This window comes from Eubalaena glacialis, chromosome 6 (genome assembly GCF_028564815.1).
Source record: "Eubalaena glacialis isolate mEubGla1 chromosome 6, mEubGla1.1.hap2.+ XY, whole genome shotgun sequence".
NCBI lineage: Eukaryota > Metazoa > Chordata > Mammalia > Artiodactyla > Balaenidae > Eubalaena > Eubalaena glacialis.
The window spans coordinates 142,922,451-142,942,851 of record NC_083721.1 but is presented as its reverse complement, the minus strand read 5'-3'; the positions used below and the strand labels follow the sequence as shown (position 1 = coordinate 142,942,851).

The following is a 20,401-nucleotide window of genomic DNA, read 5'->3' as shown; positions in this document are numbered from 1 at the left end:
GAGAGCACTTCTGCTTCATTCCTGTGTGTGTTAAGTGTTATAATTTTGTCTCACTATGTCCTCATGATGGTTGTTTTTTGTCGTTAATATTTGTTGAAAACATTATTACGCGTTGAGCCGAGGTTTTAGACTTCCTCTATTTTATAGCTAAAAGGTACTATTATCTTCCGTTATTCCTTGCTTCCATTTTATATCCTAAGAAAATTAGACTGAAGAAGTTATTAATGACTTCTCAGTACTGAAGTGTGGGGCAGGTGAGTGGGAGGGTGTGGTGGGGATGGGACTTATGTTCCATCTTGAGGCTCATGGCTCAGAAATACACCATCTTTCAGCTCAGGGGCCCGGAGCTTATGGAAGGGTCCTCAGAGAACTCCCAGAATCCTCTGGGCTTCGCAGTATCAAGGGTCCCCGTAGCAAGGCTATGGGACCACAGGCCTGGTTACCCCCAAGCTGGTTTCAGGACATAGGACTGCCATTGCAAACCATCTGGAGCCCCCCCCAAATGGTTCCATTCAGCAGGCTAGCTGGGCCTTGTCAGTTTCTGCACTGAACAGTTGTATGCAAATGATGGTTCTAAGGCCATTAGTGCACTATTTCCCTCTGTTCCCTAAAAGCAAAAGCAAAATGTACTAGGTGTCTGTGTCTTCTAAGGTAGTGACCCTTGTAAGAGAGAAAGAGGTGAGCACAGTCTGTGCTCTGGGGGGATTTATAACAACTTGAAATTTTCATCCTTGACTTCTATAGTTTAGGTCCCCGAAATTGCTCTGTCAGGCAACCTGGATCTTAACAAAAAGGGAACAAAAAGCCCATTTTTCTTGTGAAGAACATTTATATGTTTGCAGGTACTTCTTTTTTTTAAAAAAATATTTTATTAAAGTACAGTTGATTTACAATATTTTATTAATTTCTGCTGTACAGCAAAGTGATTCAGTTATACATAGATATACATTCTTTTTTTCATATTCTTTTCCATTATGGTTTATCACAGGATATTGAATATAGTTCCCTGTGCTATACCGTGGGACCTTGTTGTCTATCCATTCTGTATATAATAGTTTGCATCTGCTAATCCCAAACTCCCACTCCATCCTTCCCCCACCCCCCTCCCCCTTGGCAACCACAAGTCTGTTCTCTATGTCTGTGAGTCTACTCTGTTTTGTAGATAAGTTCATTAGTGTCATATTGACATTTTAGACTCACAGGCACTTCTTAATATGATTTGCCATTTATGTTATCGGCCATAATAGCTACCATTTATTTATTGCTGTGGCCAGAGTCCCTGCTCTTTGCTTCATGGTGTGCCTTGTCTTTCCTCTTGAAAGCCAAGATGAAGAAAATGGTAATTTCTTCAGAGTCACCCTTCTGATGGCGTGGAGGAGCCAGGTTTCTCATCAGGATCTTTCTACTTCTAACACTGTTCCTCTTTAACTTTGTAATCATTAGGGTTAGGGTTTGGGTAGGATTTCTCAGCCTATGTAGTTTCTCAACTGTTGACATTTTGGGCCAGGGACCGTCCTGTGAGTTGCAGGATATTTGGCAGCATTCCTGGCCTCTGCCCACTTGATGCCAATAGCAAACACCGCCCCCCTTCCCGCCCTTGCAGTTATGACAATCAGAAATGTTTCCGGATGTTATGAAATGCCCCTGAACAGGCAAAACTGCTGCCCCTAGCTGAGAACCACTGGATTAGCGTTAGGGTGTGAGGTAAGGGGTCTAACTGTATTTTCTTCTACCTTTGTCAACAGCATTTATTGTATTAACCTAACTTGGTGAATGAAATGCCACCTTTATCATAGGTTGGATTTCTGCATACACCCTAATTTATTCCCGATTCTTTATTGTTCCTTTGATCTATTGATTGGTTTTTGCACTAATCCCATGCTATTTTGATTACAATAAATTTGTAGTGTATATTAATATCTAGCCAAGCACTATTTTTTTCAGGATCTTGGCAACTTTGGCATATTGATTTTTCCATATATAGTCTATAGTCTAAAGTTATTTTCTTCAGTTCCCAGTAAACCCTGCTGAAATTGTAATTTCATTTACATACTAATCTGAGAAGAATTTCTACCAAGTGTTTTTAAGATCATAGAGTTCAATATTATTGTTGGAAGTACATTTTTTATTCTAGAGCTTTGTGATTATTCTGAAAATTCTATGCACCGTCTAGACCAGTGGTTACCAAAGGTGGTAGACATACCACATACCTATGTTGAAAGAGAATTGAAGCTTCGTGTATGTTTATTTATACTGAAAAATTAGGAGAGAAATTATACATTACCAATATTTAGCATTCAGGTTGAAGGTGATGACCTGGTTGGGTGTAGATGTCAGAGGGCCCCTGTCTGTATGAAGCGGGGTGTGACGGGGGGGATCCTGGAGGAGACGGGTCAGAGGAACATTTGCAGCTGAGAACCCAGGGAAGTGGATTTGTGGATTATTTTTTGTAGTTTTAACTAAGTTAGCCCTGATGAAATATACACATGGCGTAAAAAATTCCTGTAAATTCATTGCAGATTGAAGAGAACACAGAATACCAGTAATGTAAATGTGAAATTCTCCTCCCTCGCCCCTCCCTTATTTTGTTCTTTGTCCTTGGAGCACCACGCCTCTCTCCTCTCTCTCTCTCTCTCTCTCTCTCTCTCTCTCTCTCTCTCACACACACACACACACACACACACACACACACACACAACTGGCCACATCGATCCTTCTCTCACTGTGTGTAAGAGCTTTCTTGGTGACATAAAAAAATCGATGCCTACCTATTCCAATCTGACAAAAGATGGCCAAAGAATTTTAGACTCATCAAGAAGACATTTTGCAATGTGGATTTACTTCCACTCTTGTTAACAGTGAATCTAATTTCAAGTGTATATTATGCCTTGGAATATTAATTACTAATAATAGGAACCTATTGTGACTACACTTTTTAAATATTGCTTATTTCATCTGTTTCTCATCTTCTAAATGTTTTGTGTGCATTGTTTTCTAACATATGTAAGATGTTGGTACAGTAGTACTCAGGAGACTTTTACTTGAGGGTTTTATGATCAAAAGCTTTGGGACCACCCATTCATGAGGCTTCCAGGTCACACTGGTGGTTCCCGAAGCAGTTCCAGTCTTTACCTTGGTCTGTGCACCGGCAGCCTCAGCATCACCTGGCAGCCTCTTAGAAATGCAGATCCCAGGCCCCACCCACATCTGCTGACTCCGAATTTGCATTTTAACAGGATCCCAGGGGATCTATGTGCACATCAAAGTTTCAGAACGGAGCTAAGCTGGGCTTTTCTATTACGGAGCCACTAGGCACATATTATCAATGAAAATTAATTAAAATTAAATAAAATTAAGCATTCATTCCCTCAGTGGCACTCGCCACATTTTAGGTGCTCAGTAGCAACATCTGGGTAGTGGCTACTGTATTGGGCAGTGCAGAGATGGAACACGTCCATCGTCTAACTCAGCAGGTTGGAGGGTGCGGGTAGGAAGACCCAGAAAAGAAGGAAACGATGAGCAAACTTGAATTGGGATGTGTGCATTAACCGTAAATAAAGAAGACTTCCTGTCACTCAGCTGGACGTGGCTGATGAGAGTCTTAGGAAGGGCATTCACGTGTGTAGCTACTGCTGTTATTTTTGTTTGCAGATAATGTGACTCTTCTGAACCAGTAAGTACCAGGCAGACCTGCCTTTATTCAGTGTTATCTTTGTGAAAAAATAATATTTATGCATCAGTACTACTAGTCATCATTTCCACATGTTTCAGAGTCAGCGAGGAGCCTTGCAGGGTTCATGAGAAAGCAGGACCCTGCCCCAAGTCCGATTTCGTGTGGCGGTGGTCCTCTTTGCTGTAGTCCGGTGTGGTGGGGATTGAATTTCTCCCACAGCTACATTATACAGGGACCACTGGGGGTAAAACTTGTTTTTCTTGCCTTTTAAGGTTAAAGGTGAACTCCTTGTGTTGTGCAGTCACTGATGGCTTATCTACCAGAGAGCCGGCTCGAGCAGTAAAGAGTGAGGCAGGATGTGGCAAGATTTCTCTAGAATAAATAGCAGCCGTGGCTCGTTAGGGGCCCATGATGCCTTGCACCCGCTTGGCAGTGCACAGCTGCCTGGGAGAGTGTGTGGTTAGGGTATCATGTGCACATCTCCCCCGTCATCTCTGGAATGTTCCAGGGGATACTAAACCCTTATCCACAGATGGGGTGCATGTCTGTTGGTGAAAAAAACAAGGGAGAAGAAAGACCAGTGACCCATCTATGAGTTGTTTCCTTCTCTCTGCTTCCTACTTCAGCACTCCCCTGATAAACTCTGTAATTAGGTGCTTTATTGAAAGATTCACTAGGATTTGTTTACTTGGCTTTTTTCTTCTTCCAGCATTTCTCAAGCTTCACTGTTAGGGGAAACTTTTGACTCCAGCAGCCTCATTTTGTTTTTGTAGATTTGGTTCACTTTGCAAAGAGGAGGTCACAGAGATTATTGGAACCTTTTCCCCGTTGATCTGAGAGCATCTTTGGGGAGCAGAAGTTTATTCCCCTCCCCCAACCCAATCACCAGCACCTGCAGGGACAAGACACACCTCAACTCTCTCTCCCATCCATCCACTTCCTCTACAGAAATTTTAGCTCTCATTTTTGCTCTCCTAAAATGTTCTTCCAACTCTTCCTCCATCATATGCAATGCTGCTTGCTTGATCTTCCTAAAATCTGTACTTCTGTATCTTCTTTTATCTAAGACCATCCATGACTCCCCTTTACCTCAGAATGAAGGCCAGTTCCGTCCTGTAGCGACACACCCCTGTCCTTTCTTTCCAACCCTGTTTCTCACTTTCTGCTCCAGCCAGCACTGCAGGGCCCACATCACAGATCTATTCCAACAGCAAATTCACCCATACATTCGCGAGGCTCGTGTTTACTGATCCAGCCGAATTAGCATAAACAAACCTCGCCTTCGCGTATCTTTTACCAAACTGACCTATTTATTATTTCCACCATGTAACTCATGCTTTTTTTTCCATCTAGATCCTTCCTAATTTCTGTTCTCATTGCCTGGAATGTCATTTTATCCATTGTCCCATGACTAATTTTCACACAGCTTCAAAGACTCTGCTTACGTGCTCTTTGCTTTTTAAAACTCCCTGATCCCTGACTGTGGAAGCAACTGAATTTTCATAGCTCTTCTCTATGGTTAGAATAAATAGCAGTGTTGGGTAGTTAGATGCCCATAGACTCTAAGTTTCTTTTTTTTTTATTATTGAAGTGTAGTTGATTTACAAAATTATATGTTTCAGGTGTACAGCGTAGTGATTCACAATTTTTAATTAAAGGTTATGCTCCATTTATAGTTATTATAAAATACTGGCTATATTCCCTGTGTTGTACCATATCTCCTTGTAGCTTATTTTGTACCCAATAGTTTGTACCTCTGAAGCCCCTCTGCCTATGTTGCCCCTCCCCCTATCCCTCTCCCCACTGGTAATCACTAGTTTGTTCTCCATATCTGGGAGTCTGTTTCTTTTTTGTTACATTCACCAATTTGTTTTATTTTTTAGAGTCCACATTTAAGCGATAACATGCAGTATTTTTCTTTGACATTTCACTAAGCAAAATATGAGACTGTAAGTTTTTTGAGAGGATGTAACTCCAGCCCTTCCTGTGGTCAGTGGTCAAGCAAGTGATAAGCTCATGAAACTAGAAAAAGCCTTCTTTTCCTTTCGCGGATAGATCTTTCTCAGATGTGTAGTTCATTTTCCTCCCTACTACTCCTTTAAAACAACAAAAACAACAACACACCATTCTGATCATTCTGCTTGAACCTGGCAATGCCTTGAGGGAAAAATCTGAAAATTCTGTCCTGTTTCCCAGAGATAGAGAATTTGCTTCTGTCAACTGACATTTAGTGATTTTTTTTTTTTCTCTCGTTGGAGAAGTGCCTAGTAATCTAAGTTTGTGTTTGTCACCATTTCTTTCTGATTGTTCCTCAATGAAGCAAAAATAACCCTACTGATGAACTGCACATTCTCTCTCGTTTCTTTTCATAACTCAATTTCAAACTGTGCTTTGTGTCCTGGGAAAAAGAAGATGTTGCTTCAACTCATGATCTTTGAAGCTATCTAAGGGATTAATTAGTTGAAGTGAGATCTGTTACATGTTTATTATTTAAAAGAAGTGTGTATGATAGTTTTTATTAACATGTTTATTGTTTAAAAGGATAGTTTATAGTAGACTATAAACAGGCATCTGCTTTTTAGTGGCCTGATTTCAGCTCTGTCCATGAGACCAAAATAGGTATTTAGCTTACTGCTTGACATTTCATCTGAATAATTTGAGGATTAACCCTTTATGACTGTAACTCATAAAGCGTTACAGTCTTTGCTTGCAAACATGTTTTTTTAATGGCTTAGAAAAGGGTTCTGTCCCAGCCATTGGGAGATCAGGCAGGGTCAGTGTTGATGTCCTGACCACGGTCATGGGGAGTGGGGAGGGGAAGAATCTGCTAGGTCATTACAATGGTAAAATATCAGACTTGGGTTCAGGGTTAGTTATTCTGACAATGATACAGTTGGATAATCTGTTTGCTCTTATCTCTTGCCTGGCATCCAGCCTCTGTGACTCATATTGGAGCACTGTGTATGGAACCCAGAGGCCAGGGACTGATGGCCCAGAGGTCAGATTCAGTCCCAAAGATGTTGGATTACATAATAGTGATAAACATCGTTTGGAGCCAAAATTTGACATTTGTGGCCACCAAAAAACATGATGTAATGACGCCTTTAAAAAAGTTAGAAGATTTGGCAACCCCGGCCTGGAGTTCCTAGTAATGGTTGAGATAGAAACTGCCCAGCTCACCATGGTTTCCACTGCTCCCATCGGCTCCCCAGTACGGAGGTGACTCGGCCGTGCCACTTAACATCACCCGTGCACTGGGACTTTTCCCCTGGTGGGTCAAGTTTCTCTGTAGCCACGTTGCTCTCAGAAATGGGAATGTGGAAGGGAGTCAGACAGGACTCTGTGTTTGGAGAAAAATAGGAGAGAGCGTATTTCTTGGTGGACATGAAGACCATTTCTGTATCTTTTATATGAGAACAAAGTGATCGGGTTATGTCTTTTGGTCAAAAAATATCCTCTTTCACTCAGTGTTTGTGGACCTTTGAGTTTGCTTCCCTTGGTTTGAACTTCTGACTCTCCAGCTGCCTGGGGAATGACCACACAACCCTTGGCAGATGTGGCAGTGGTGACATGAGGAGTTTGTGCACAGTTTTTATGACAGCTGATGTTTGTGTCTGAGTAATGAGGGCGACGTGACACGGAATAGGTGGTGTTTTATTATGGTCTTAAACAGCTCTGATGTCTGGGGCCAATCGTGTTGACCTCTGAGGTACTTCGGCATGTGGGCTCTTTGCTGCCCTGCCCTACAGTTAGGAAAGGTTTGTGCACAAATGCGCAGCGTCTGAATCTGCTCTCGTGTGTTTGTTTGAGAAGCATTTATCTAAATTTTCCTACATGTTCATGTTCAGTTTTGCCCAAGTCCCATTTATATGGTGTCAAAGGAGCGAGGACTGTTTGGGATGATGAAGAAGTTCCGGAAATGGTTGGTGGTGACGGTGGCACAACATTGTGAATGTACTTAATGACGCTGAATGTGTGCTTAGAAATGGCTGAAATGGTCAATGGTATGTTATGTGTATTTTAGCACAATAAAACATAAGAAGAGTGAGGAAAGCAAGAAGTGGGAAGTATTTTTGAGTTTCTCTAACTGAAAGAGGCACAGATAGAGTTGTCCATTCTTGTATTTCCTTAAGGCCTGGTCCTTTTTCTGGGAGGTTTGTCATCTTCTGAGGGGCTAGGAGTCTACATTGTTGGTCTCTACAAGTCCTTCTTTCTGTGTTTCCTCTTTTCCGTGGACTTGCTCAGTTACGGCCAAGGAAAATCTCCAGGAGAGCAGCCGCTGCAACACAGCCCACCTAGACCGTCGTTCTCCACTCTGGTTGCCCATTAGAATCACTGGGGAGTTTCTAGAGCCCCTTGGCCCAGGCCGTACCACAGACCAATTAAATCAAAATTTGTGGGAGCTCACCGAGTGATTCCAAGGTTGAATGCAGCCAGGGTGGAGAATGCCTGCCCGACGGGACACCCGGTCTGATGCACAGAGCCCAGGGTTTGCTTGTTGGCTTGGTCCAGTGCCTAAAGTTAGGGCACATCAACGGAGATTATTCTTTTGTCCCCCAAACCCAATTATTTCAGTCATTGCCTTCATGTGATTTGAGGGATCTCTTACATAAACAGTATAGTCAGGCAGGGGTGTTGGTGTAGTTTAGGACTAGAAACACTGACTCTGAGAATAAATACTACAGAATCAAAACAAACAAACATACACATCCCCCAGAGTGTCTGATGGCTTTCTTTCTTTCTTTTTTTTTCAATAACTTTTATTTGGGGATATTGTAGATTTAACAGAAAAGTCACAACCCTTAGGCCCTTCACCGAGTTTCCTCCATCATTAATATCTTACATTACTGTGGTACATTTGTCAAAACTAAGAAATCGACTTTGGTATATTACTAATAACTAAGTTGTGGATTTTATCTGGATTTCATCAATTTTTCTATTAATGTCCTTTTCCAGTTCTGGGACCCAATCTAGGGTACCACAGCATTTTGTTGTCATGTTACGATGGTTTTTGAAAACTTAGCTGGACTGTAAGGTCTTAGCTGCTTCTCCAGTGTCTTAATTGGTCAGGAGTGCTCTGTTTATGTGCCTTGTTGATGTTGCTGTGCTTTGAGAATCTGAATTCATTTTGTCTTACTCATTCTTGGCTTTCAGGACCTTGCATATCTGCGCCAGGATATGCTTTCATTCCCTCTTCCTTTCAGAAACTCCCTTAGGAATGGCTGGAAATAAACGCCTCTCAACTCTCCAGTGTGTACAGGTGGGGACCCCAAGACATGAGATGGGTCAGAGCTCTTTTTAGTTAATGCTCCCTCCAGGCCATTTCTGAGAAATGACCCAGCAGCACGGAGATGGTTTTTTTTCGAGGAGCCAAGCTACTCGGAACCCAAATCGGCAGATTGATTTGACAGTCAGCCCATGTAACAGGATAGTCATATATAATATTAAATGTGAACTGATTTCTTTGCACCTTTTTCTGTAGGGTGGATTAAATCCAGTTTCTCTCTTGGGATTTCAAGAGGATAAGTAAATTGAAGGGAAGATTCTAAATATGTTAACTGAAGCAATGGACCGGGTGGCTCCTACCCTCCCCTAGACGTGCTTCCTTGATTTGATCCAGGACTGCACGTTCCCTTGGTTTTCTCTCTTCCCCCATGGTTGCTCTTTCTTTGTCTCCTTGGCTGCTTTCTCCTCTTTTCTCCCCACCCTCTTCATGGTGGAGGGTCCCCAAGCTCAGTCCTTGACTCTTCTCTCTATATATTAATTGAGATCTCATTCAGTCTCATGCTTTGAATACCATGTGGAAGCTGATGACTCCCAGATTCACATCTCCAGCCCTCTCTCCTGAAGTCCAGACTCGAATATGTATTCAGCTCTCTACCAGATATCTCTCCTTGGCCGTCTGCTGGATAATGTCAAATTCAGTACCTAGGAAGCCGAATTACTGATCTTCTCCCCAAGCCTGTGACCACTCCCGCCCCAGCCTTCCCCATCATAGTTGTGGCAGCATCATCTACTCTCTCGGTGGCTGGAGCAAAACTCCTTGGGGCCATCCTCATCTGCTTTCTTCCTTTCACACCTCACAACCTGTTCTGTTCATGAGGAAGTCTTGAAGGTTCTACCTTGAAAGTATATCCAGAATCCAGCACTTCCCAGCGCTGCTACGCTGCTACCAGCCCCCTTGGGGTCACCATCACCTCCCGCCTGGACCACTGGGTTAGTCTCTTAGCTGCCCCCTATAGCCAGAAGGATCCTTTTAAAATAAACATGTACCCACTTCTATATATAAAACGGATAACCAACAAGGACCTACTGTAGAGCACAGGGAACTCTACACAATATTTTGTAGTAACCTATAAGGGAAAAGAATCTGAAAAAGTTATTTATATATATATATAATATATAACTGAATCACTGTGCTGTACACCTGAAACTAACACGATATTGTAAATCAACTATACTTCTATAAAAATAAAATAAATCAGATGGTGTCACTTCTCTGTTCCACAAGGGCTTCCCCTGTCGTTCTGAGTAAAAGCCACTGTCTTCACCGTGGCCTGTAAGTTCTACACTCTCTGACTCCCCTTTGGCTCTCCGACCTCATCTCCTCTTCCTCTTCTGCCCCTGGTTCACTGAGCTCCAGCCACAGGGCTTTTTTGTACGATCTCACCTTAGGGCCTTTGCACTGGCTGTTCCTCTGCCTGGAAGCTTCTTTCCTGGCTGTCAGCACGGTCACCTCCCATAGATCTTTATTACAAGTGTCGCCTTCTCAGTGAGGCTGCCCTGACCACCCTCATAAAAACTTCAGCTTCCCACCGTTCATGATTCTCTACACCTTGCTGTTTCTTTTTTCTTTAACGCTTACCACCGTTGAACATACTCTCTGTGCTCATGAGTATTTCTTGTTTATTGCCTGTCTCCCTCCACCAGGTTGTGAGCTCCGTGAGGGCAGAGATTTTGTCTCTTTTGTCTATTGATGGTAAAGAAGAGTGTCTGGCACAAAGTAGTAGTGTGATCAATATTCGTTGAATGAATGAGTAATTAGGAACTATGAAAAGGGCTAGGAATGCACTTACAGATGATAGAAGTAGATCAGCAGCTGCTGATATTTGTTGAGCCCGGACTTCTTGCCATGCCCTATGCTAAGGGCTTTACATGCTTTTGTCTTATTTAATCCTTACAAGGATGCCAAGAGATAGCTACTCATAATATTCTCATTTGACAGTGAAAGGAACTGAGGCATAGAATGTTTAAATAAATTGTCCAAAGGCACACAGCTGGGAAATGATCCACCTCTAGTTAGCTTTAGGACCTGCAGCCTCTAACTAATAAATCTAGAGGAAATTATGGAGGGGAGACGGGGGAAGCATATTTCATTGTTAGCAATGCTCTTCTCAGAGTGTCTGCATTTAATCTCAGTGTATTTACTGCTAATTTTTAGATAAGGGAGGCTTTGGCAGGTAGTTAATCCTACATCTCCAGAAGTGCATTCTGTGTCCCTCTTTTTTTTTATTGTTTAGACCCAGATCTTTCTGTCCCTTCTGGAAGTGGAAGCCAGTGGGCTTCAGTCCAGGTGGACGTTTGATGGTTTCCAGTATCCTTTTCCAGGACAACACAAGGACACGTCCTTTGGGGAAACATAAGTGGTGTTTCCCCTCCCCCACAGGAGGGTGCAGATCCCTGCTCAACCAGTGATGCATCTTAAGGATTCTTAGGAACTTGACTGACTGCAGGACATCTACTTCCCTGTGCTGTGGTCCCTCAGGGGCCAGGCCATGGTTCCTGGACTCAGTTCTAGGGCATGTCAGTGTGGTCAGGGTGGTCCTTGCCCTCTGGGACATGAAACACTCATCACCTGTCAGAGGCTCTTCTCAGGTGTCTGGCTGGATCTTGGGGCCTGAGCCTAGACCCAGCCACCAGTAGGAGGCCTGGTCTAAGCATGAAGCTGCCGTGTCTTCCTGCTCGGCAACTGCATGAGTTTTCTACACTCTGTAATAAATTACCACAAGTTTGGTGGTTCCAACAACATACATTTATTATCTCAGTTTCTGTAGCTTTTCTGGGCTCACTGCTTCAGGTCTCATCAGGCTGCAGTGGAAGTATTGGCTGGGGCTGCAGTCTCATCAGGGGCTTGACTGGGGAAAGGTCTGCTCCCAAGCTCCATTCGGTTGTGGGCAGAATTCATCTCCTAGGGCTGAGATCTCTTGATGGCTGTCATCCAGGGACTGCCCACACGGTGCCCTGGCAGCCTGGCAGCCAGCAAGGGCAGGGTCTAGCTCTCATCTGCTAAGGTGGAGTCTTATGGTGTCACGTCATCACGAGAGGGATCTCCTATCCCTTTGCCTGGTTCTTTTGATTAGAAGCACATCGCAGGCCCTGCCCCCACTCAGGGGGAAGGACTCTACAAAGGCATGAACACCAGAAAAGGAAGGTCATTGGGGGTCACCTTAGAGCAACCACGGTCACTGCCCTCCCTCCACCCAACCTGCCCCCCAGTGCTGAGGAGCCCAGACGCTCCCATTGGCAGCCCTGTAGGCAAGCTTCAAGCTTTTGTGGATTTGATACAGTTTTTCACAGGGCTTCTGGCAGGGAGGGGCTTTCTGTGTGACTGTGCCACCCACCCAGCTCTGGCCTCACCCCTCACAGAGTGCTGACTTGAGGGCTTGGGCATCTGTCCTCGGAGTAGTCAGGGGTCCTTGCCACCCCTCTCCCCTGCAGCTGCTCTTCAGTGTTCCAACCCTTTCATTTTAAACTATGGAGGTAATTCCTGTAAGGCAGAGGAGACCTTTAGTTACTCACCTATTCCTCCAATATGCATGGCTTTGCTTTCAAGTGACCATAGGCCGAGATGTGAGTTTTCATGTTTCATCTAGAAAATTTATAATAATGCCTATTTTTGTCCACCTTTTGTGCTTCCTTCAGTTCAGATGTAACTGAGTTAATTATCTGATGAAATGAACCAGAGCTGCTTTCCTCCTCAGAGTACTTCTTGTTCTAGAAGCAAAGCTGAGAGTTATTAGATCCTGTACTAACAATTATCCCTTGTGAGTCTAGTGAGTCGGGCCTGTGAGTTGTTTAAAGACAGACCCATCTTCCCTCCATTCATTTTATGGGTGTTTTACAGAGTGGATACAGTGTTGACTTATTTTATTTTATTGTTTTGGTTTCTTATTGAAGGATTCTTTTTTTTAATTGAAGTACAGTTGATTTATAATGTTGTGTTGGTTTCAGGTGTACAGCAAAGTGATTCAGTCATATATATATATATATATATATTCTTTTTCAGATTCTTTTCCTTTATAGAAAATATAAGATATTGAGTATAGTTCCCTCTGCTATACAGTAGGTCCTTTGTTGTTTATCTATTTTATATATAGTAGTGTGTATATGTTAATCCCAAACTCCTAATTTATCCCTCTCTCCCTGCCCCCTTTGGTAACCATAAGTTTGTTTTCTATGTCTATTCTGTTTTGTAAATAAGTTCCTTTGTATCATTTTTTAGATTCCACATATAAGTGATATCGTATGGTATTTGTCTTTGTCTAGCTTACCTCAGTTAGTATAATAATCTCTAGGTCCATCCATATTGCTGCAAATGGCATTATTCATTCTTTTTAATGGCTGAGTAATATTCCATTGTATATATGTACCACATCCTCTTTATCCATTCATCTGTTAATGGACATTTATGTTGTTTCCATGTTTTGGCTATTGTGAACAGTGCTGCTATGAACGTAGGGGTGCATGTATCTTTTTGAATTATAGTTTTGTCTGGGTACATGCCCAGGAGTGGGATTGCTGGATCATATGGTAATTCTATTTTTAGTTTTCTGAGGAACCTCCATACTGTTTTCCTTAGCTACTGCACCAGTTTACATTCCCACCAACATGTAGGAGGGTTCCCTTTTCTCCAAACCCTCTCTGGCATTTGTTATTTTTAGATTTTTTGATTATGGCCATTCTGACCAGTGTGAGGTAGTTTGATTTGCATTTCTCTAATAATTGGTAATGTTGAGCATCTTTTCATGTGCCTGTTGGCCATCTGGATGTCTTCTTTGGAAAACTGTCTATTTGACTAATTTTCAATGTTTACTATTTTTCACCATAGTCATTTAAAATGTCAGTGAGGGGACTTGCTTGGTGGTGCAGTGGTTAAGAATCTGCCTGCCAATACAGGGGACATGGGTTTGATCCCTGGTCTGTGAAGATCCCACGTGCCCCAGAGCAACTAAGCCCATGCGCCACAACTACTGAGCCTGTGCTCTAGAGCCAGCAAGCCACAACTACTGAAGCCCACATACCTAGAGCCCGCACACCGCAACGAAGAGTAGCCCCCGCTCACTGCAAATAGAGAAAGCCTGTGCGCAGCAACGAAGACCCAACACAGCCAAATATAAATAAATAAAAATAAATACATTTATAAAAAAACAAAACAAAAAAAATAAAATAAAATGTCAGTGGGTATTTATAAATAACCTTGTACAGTCTGGTGTTAGTTCCTGTGTGACAGCAGCGGGGATTTCACGTCCTATTTTCCTCCTCCTATTCCTGTCTTTGTTGTTTGAGATCCCACACGATGCATATGACAGTATCTTGACTAAGTCTTCTCTTTCAAAAGTCTGGAATCTTCTGCTTTAGTTCCTCTTAGCATGTCTTTTGTTTAGGGTAGGGAGAGAGTAAGAACATGGGGGAAAAAGGGAGAACATGAGTCTAATCTCTGATGAAGTTTTTAGGCGAGAAGGCTGGGGTTCAGAATTGGTTGATTCTTTATTCCCGTCTTGCCCCTAGGTTCTTCATGACCTTTTTTTTTTTTTCTTCTTAGATTCCATATATATGTGTTAACATACGGTATTTGTTTTTCTCTTTCTGACTTACTTCACTCTGTATGACAGACTCTAGGTCCATCCACCTCACTACAAATAACTCCATTTCGTTTCTTTTTATGGCTGAGTAATATTCCATTGTATATATGTGCCACATCTTCTTTATCCATTCATCTTTGATGGACACTTAGGTTGCTTCCTTGTCCTGGCTATTGTAAATAGAGCTGCAATGAACATTTTGGTACATGACTCTTTTTGAATTATGGTTTTCTCAGGGTATATGCCCAGTAGTGGGATTGCTGGGTACTAGAGAATGGACTTGAGGATATGGGGAGGGGGAAGGGTAAGCTGTGACAAAGTGAGAGATTGGCATGGACATATATACACTACCAAACGTAAAATTGATAGCTAGTGGGAAGCAGCCGCGTAGCACAGGGAGATCAGCTCGGTGCTTTGTGACCACCTAGAGGGGTGGGATAGGGAGGGTGGGAGGGAGGGAGACGCAAGAGGGAGGAGATATGGGGACATATGTATATGTATAACTGATTCACTTTGTTATAAAGCAGAAACTAACACACCATTGTAAAGCAATTATACTCCAATAAAGATGTTAAAAAAAAAAAAAAGAATTGGTTGATTCTTTTGCAATTAGTTTATTCCAGTTTGGCCCGTTTGGAATCAGTTGATTCTTTTACATTTCAAAAGTATGCACCTCAGTCCCTACCCCTGAAAGGATATGTTAGAGAGAAAAATAAAATAAATTATTGACATTTGCTTACCCAATCACAGTTGCACACCTGGGGAAAACCAAATCCTCTTTAATTTTTCCACTTTTGAATTTCATGTGAATCATATTCAGATGGTTAATGGCGGCATAAATTGCTTTGAATGATATATAAGACTCCTAGAAATTCATCTTTAAAATATTATAGCAAATAGGCATTCAGAAACTGTTTATTTGGTGGGATATACGTGTCTCAGGAATTCAGTATGAAGATGCCCGTCCTGGCTACACCTGCTTTCACAGGGGCTGCAGGGGCCCCTCCTTGGTAGGGACCCTCCTAAGTCGGCTGGGAGGGCCCTGCTCTGCCCTCGGCTGTGGAGAGTTGCTGTACACGTGGTGTGAGCCCTGGAGAGCCCGGCCCTGGTCTCCAAGTCCCCCTTCCCACGAGGAAAGGGCACGGTCTGCCGGCCCTTGACTGATGTTCACTTCCTGTTGTCTGACGTCCGTCAGGGCCAGCCAGTCACCTTCAGTTTCTGACAACCATGTGGCTCCCAGGAGTCCCTCAGCCCCATAGTGTCACCCAGGGGTCCCTCAAAGGAGTGACACGGAGTGGTGGGATTTCCTTCTGGTGACCACTTGCTGCTGTTTGTCCCAAGTGCCCCCAGCATTGGGTCACATGCACATCTATATGAGGGGGACGGGGAAGCAGCCCCACCACCTGGTGGGGGGGCGGTGATGGGGGGCAGGGCACGCTGGACACTTCCGTCTCGACCGCAAGGTGTTCAGTGTTTGCTTCAGACAGCCCTTCACGTCCGCTCTCGTCCCAGGATTTCTACTTCAGTTGCCTTATATTCTTTTCTTCATGCATCTTTAGTTTTGATAGATTTTGCCGGATTACCCTCTGTAGGGGTTGAACCCTTTAAAAGTCTTTTAAAAATTAATTTTTAATTTTCTAAGTGATACGTGAATATATTCTCTTCCAAAAGAGTGAAAAAATTAGAGATACAGCCAAAGTCACTTTTGATCACTAGCACCATCCCTGCCCGATTCCCACACTGGCCCTCAGCATCACCCCAGAGGTCACTGCTATTATTGGTTTGCCAATGGGAAATATACATTACTGGAGTGTGTGTGTGTGTGTGTGTGTGTGTGTGTTGTTTAAGGTATAAACCATATTGTACTAAACCCATCATTCTATAATGATGTGTTTTCCTTGATGATATGTCTTGGAGGTCTTTCCATGAAGTATTAATAGGTCCTTCTATATTATTTGAGTTGTTAACCATAAATTATTTTTTCAGAACTGCCTTTTTGACAGTTACTTTCAGGAAAGAAATTAGGATTTCATTCAACACCCAGTGATTCTTTTTTTTTTAATATATATATTGTGCAAAATCTTAACTTGTGCGTGTGTGTGTGTTTCTCTTTTCAGATCTCAGAACGCTGATCTTCACAATGAAGGCTACATCTTGGAATTAGATTGCTGTTCTTCCCTAGACCACCTGACAGACCAAAAAATCATCCCAGAGTTCATTAAGAAGGTGAGTGCTGCAGTCAGGGTGCAATTGAAAGGGCTCGCTGAGCGCTTGCCTGAGTGAATGGCTGGGGGCTGGCTGAGGGCAGGTGGGCTGCACTCCCCAGGCCTGTTCTGACCCGGGACTTTGGGTGGCCTCATGGGGGGCAGTCTACTCCCACTCAGGCTGGCCTTGGCTCTGGAACAAGGTGGCTTCCCCTCCTCCCAGGATGGCAGACCCTGTGTTTTTAGGGCTGGAGTGGCATTAACAGCTGACAGGCCTGCTGGCCCACTGCCAGGACCCCCTTCAAATCCTCAGGGTGGTGTGAGCCCCCCAGATCCCACCTTCCACTCCCCCTGTGGGTCTTCATTGTCACGAGCCCCCTTTCTTTCCTAGAGCAGGAGCGTGCCACAGTCCGGTGACCAATGGCATGCGATCATACCAGGGAAAATTGCCTCATTGCAGGGGGTTCATTTTCTGCCCTAAAATATGTCTGGTTTTGAACTTCTCTTTGAGCCATATGAGGTTTCCTGCCTAATTGCAGGGTGCGCTGAGTTTCAATACGCTGATGTTTATTGCAGGAGGAATGTCCTTGCCCAAACTGGGGCTAAGTTCATTGCTTAATGCTTGCCTTGTCCTCCCCTTCCCGGTCTCCCAAAATAATTGGCAGTTCCCCATCATGTAGAGGTGATTGTGGTTTGTCTGAGATCCAGTCAATCAATTAGTGAATTCTTTAATAAATATTGTTGGCTGTTGTCAGGCCAGAAATAGTACTAGGTGCTGGCACGCAGAGAACAAAATAGCTGTGGTCCCTGCCCTCGTGTCCTCACAGTGAAGGCTCTTCTGAACCCGAGAGATGACCATGACCAGGAGGGAAGCAGCAGACAGACAGGGTGTGGTGTGGGAATCGGGGGGGGGGGGGCGCCTCGGGCTGAGACAGTAGGATTAGGCCTGATGGGGCCGCAGTGGGCGGGTTGGGGTCCCTCCGAACAGAGAGAGCAGCGTGTGTGAGGGCCTGAGGGGAATGAAAAGAAGATCAGAGGACCTTTGGCAAGAAAGGGGCCATGAGGGGTGGAAGGAAGGGCCAGGACTCGGCTGTGAAAGCAACAGGAGGCCGTGGAGAGAAGTTCTGCAGAAAAGTGGAATAATTGGATGGTCCCTTTAAACAACCAGTGATTCTATTTTTTTTTTTTTTTTTTTTTGGTTCACTCTCCGCCTCCCCCTCTTCAACGTTTGTGGAGTGTTCAGGCTCTACAAGGCCCTGGGAATAACCACTCGGGTATGATGGGAGCCGAGACCCGTAGCCCAGGAATTGGATGACCTCTTAGGTCAGACATTTGGGTAATTTTACTAGGACGATGGAGACTCTTTCTGCTATGGTAGAATTCAGATCATTTTTAAGAAGTGGGAGGAAAAGCAGTTTTAGTTCACACATGCCTAAGCCTGAGAAAATGGGTGCTTTCATAACTCAGAGAGATGTCTGTATAAATAGGGCCATCTTCTTTGGATTGCTGCAAATAAACTGTTCTCATAAACTTGGTAGGGGCATTCTAGAGGTGGGATTTACCCCGTGATCTGAGCACTGGGGAAAAATAGTTGTAGAAATGGTTTTGTAATTAGACTCAGATGCTTGGAATATTTGAGGGGCGGGTTGGTAAGACGAGGGCATCGGCTCTGGCCATACTATCAAACAGGCTCTTTTAAAAACATGTGATTTGGCGCTTTTGTCTTAACCAAACCAGATCACTGCGGGACTGACCCGTTGCCTTGTGGCCATCTCAGGTTGTAAACAGCCTGCTGAGTGGATGGACACTCAGATGCCGTGTGTCTTCAGTGCCTGTGGTGCAGGTGGGCGTCTGTCCCACAGAGGACAGAACCTCAGAGTTACGGTTTATATGCCCTGAAGGACATCAGCCACTTTTGTGTTAACTTTTACTTTTATCCCAACATTCTTTTCCCCCCACTGATTGTGTGTGTGTGTCTGTACACATGGCAGTATCTCATGATTTATTCAATAATTGATTAAATCGATCATTGACACCTGCTCATGCTATGTTTGTATAAGAATTCTGTTTTTAACATTAAAAAAATTATTATGTTTATTGAAGTATAGTTGATTTACAATGTCGTGTTAGTTTCAGGTGTACAGCACAGCAATTCAGTTATAAATATGTATATGTATATATACATGCATACATATATACGCACACACACACATATATTCTTTTTCATATGCTTTTCCTTTATACATTATTACAAAATATTGAGATAGTTCCCTGTGCTATACAGTCGGTCCTTGTTGTTTATCTGTTTCATATATAGTAGTGTATTTATGTTAATCCCAAACTCCTAATTTATCCCTCCCCCAACCTCTCGTTGCCTTTGGTAACCGTAAGTTTGTTTTCTGTGTCTGTGGGTCTACTTCTGCTTTCGAAATAAGTTCACCCGTATCCTTTGGTTAGATTCCACATATAAGTGACATATGATATTTATCTTTCTCTGTCTGGCTGACTTCACTTAGTATGATAATCTCCATGCGATTCTGTTTTTAACATTTTGAAGACGATACACTTTAAAGCCCACTGTGCCCTCCTGCCCCTGCCTTACCTGTACCCCTGGTTTTCAAATACAAATGACTGAGTTCAGGAAGACCAGACAACTTGCACACTCGGGTAGCACTGAGATTTCTGAGCCAGAATTGGTCTCCAGTTGTGTATCTCGGAGTCTCTCACCTCTTTTTCTCTCAATAGAGACACAGTTCATGGTTGTGGTCAGCAAAGTGGAAGGGAAGCTCCCCACTCTGGAGAACCCAGGTGTTGAGGTGGCCTGGCCATTTGGCCCTGCCCTGTCGGTCCGTGGCCGGGGGCTCCACCTGGGAGGATCTAGTGTTTCTGGCTGTCACTGCTGGCTGTGGCTCTAGTTCTAGGCCAGTGGCCATGACAACCAGGAGAAGAGGTACAAAATGATGGGACTGGGGGACTGGGCCCCCTTCCCTTTGCTCCCCTTTTCTGTTGTTGGACATGATTTCTGGAGAAAACACCACCTCTGGTGCAAAGAGGAGAGGAATGGGGGCCTCTCTGCAAGGTCAACAGCTGTTGCAGCTGATGGCTGAATTGCACACGTGTGTACATTTTTCTGTCATCACATGGGTAGAAGACTGCAGGAGTTCCCTGGGAAGAAAGACAGTAAAAATTATTTTGTGTATTTTTAGTAAATATTTAATGAATAGCTTGGTCCCTATATATGTATACGTGTGTGTGTGTGTATGTGTGTGTGTGTGTATAACAAGTGGTGACACTTGTTAATTGCCATTCACTTAGGCCAAGATGAAGCTGTGTCACTGGCAGCTACTGCCTACAGCCATTCCTTTTTTATCTGGGTCATTATTTTGTGTGAAATAATGGCTCCTGTCCCTATGACAAGTAGATCCATCTTACGATGAGAGGGTAATTAACTCATTTTGTCACTGTGCCATCATCCAGGATAAGCTCATATTCTTCTCTGCACAGTAGAATTAAACTCAAAGTGATTAGAATTTTTCTTTTCTTCAGAACAATGCCTCAGTGTTGTTTTTCCACCAAATGTTTTAAATTAGCAGAACCTTTGGATAGAGGACATGGATGGAGGGAGGGAAAGGAGATTTCATTATTTTCCACAATGAGGAAAA

General features: G+C 43.5%; 1 protein-coding gene across 2 annotated transcripts in view; it reads left to right on the top strand.

Annotated features, from left to right (window-relative positions):
• The window catches only part of RFTN1 (raftlin, lipid raft linker 1), a 198,767-nt gene that overhangs the window by 87,325 nt on the left and 91,041 nt on the right, over positions 1-20,401 (top strand). For both annotated transcript variants that reach the window (XM_061193694.1, XM_061193695.1), the window contains one exon: positions 16,653-16,761. In XM_061193694.1, coding sequence (XP_061049677.1) covers positions 16,653-16,761 — 109 coding nt within the window. The remainder of the gene's footprint in view (positions 1-16,652; positions 16,762-20,401) is intronic.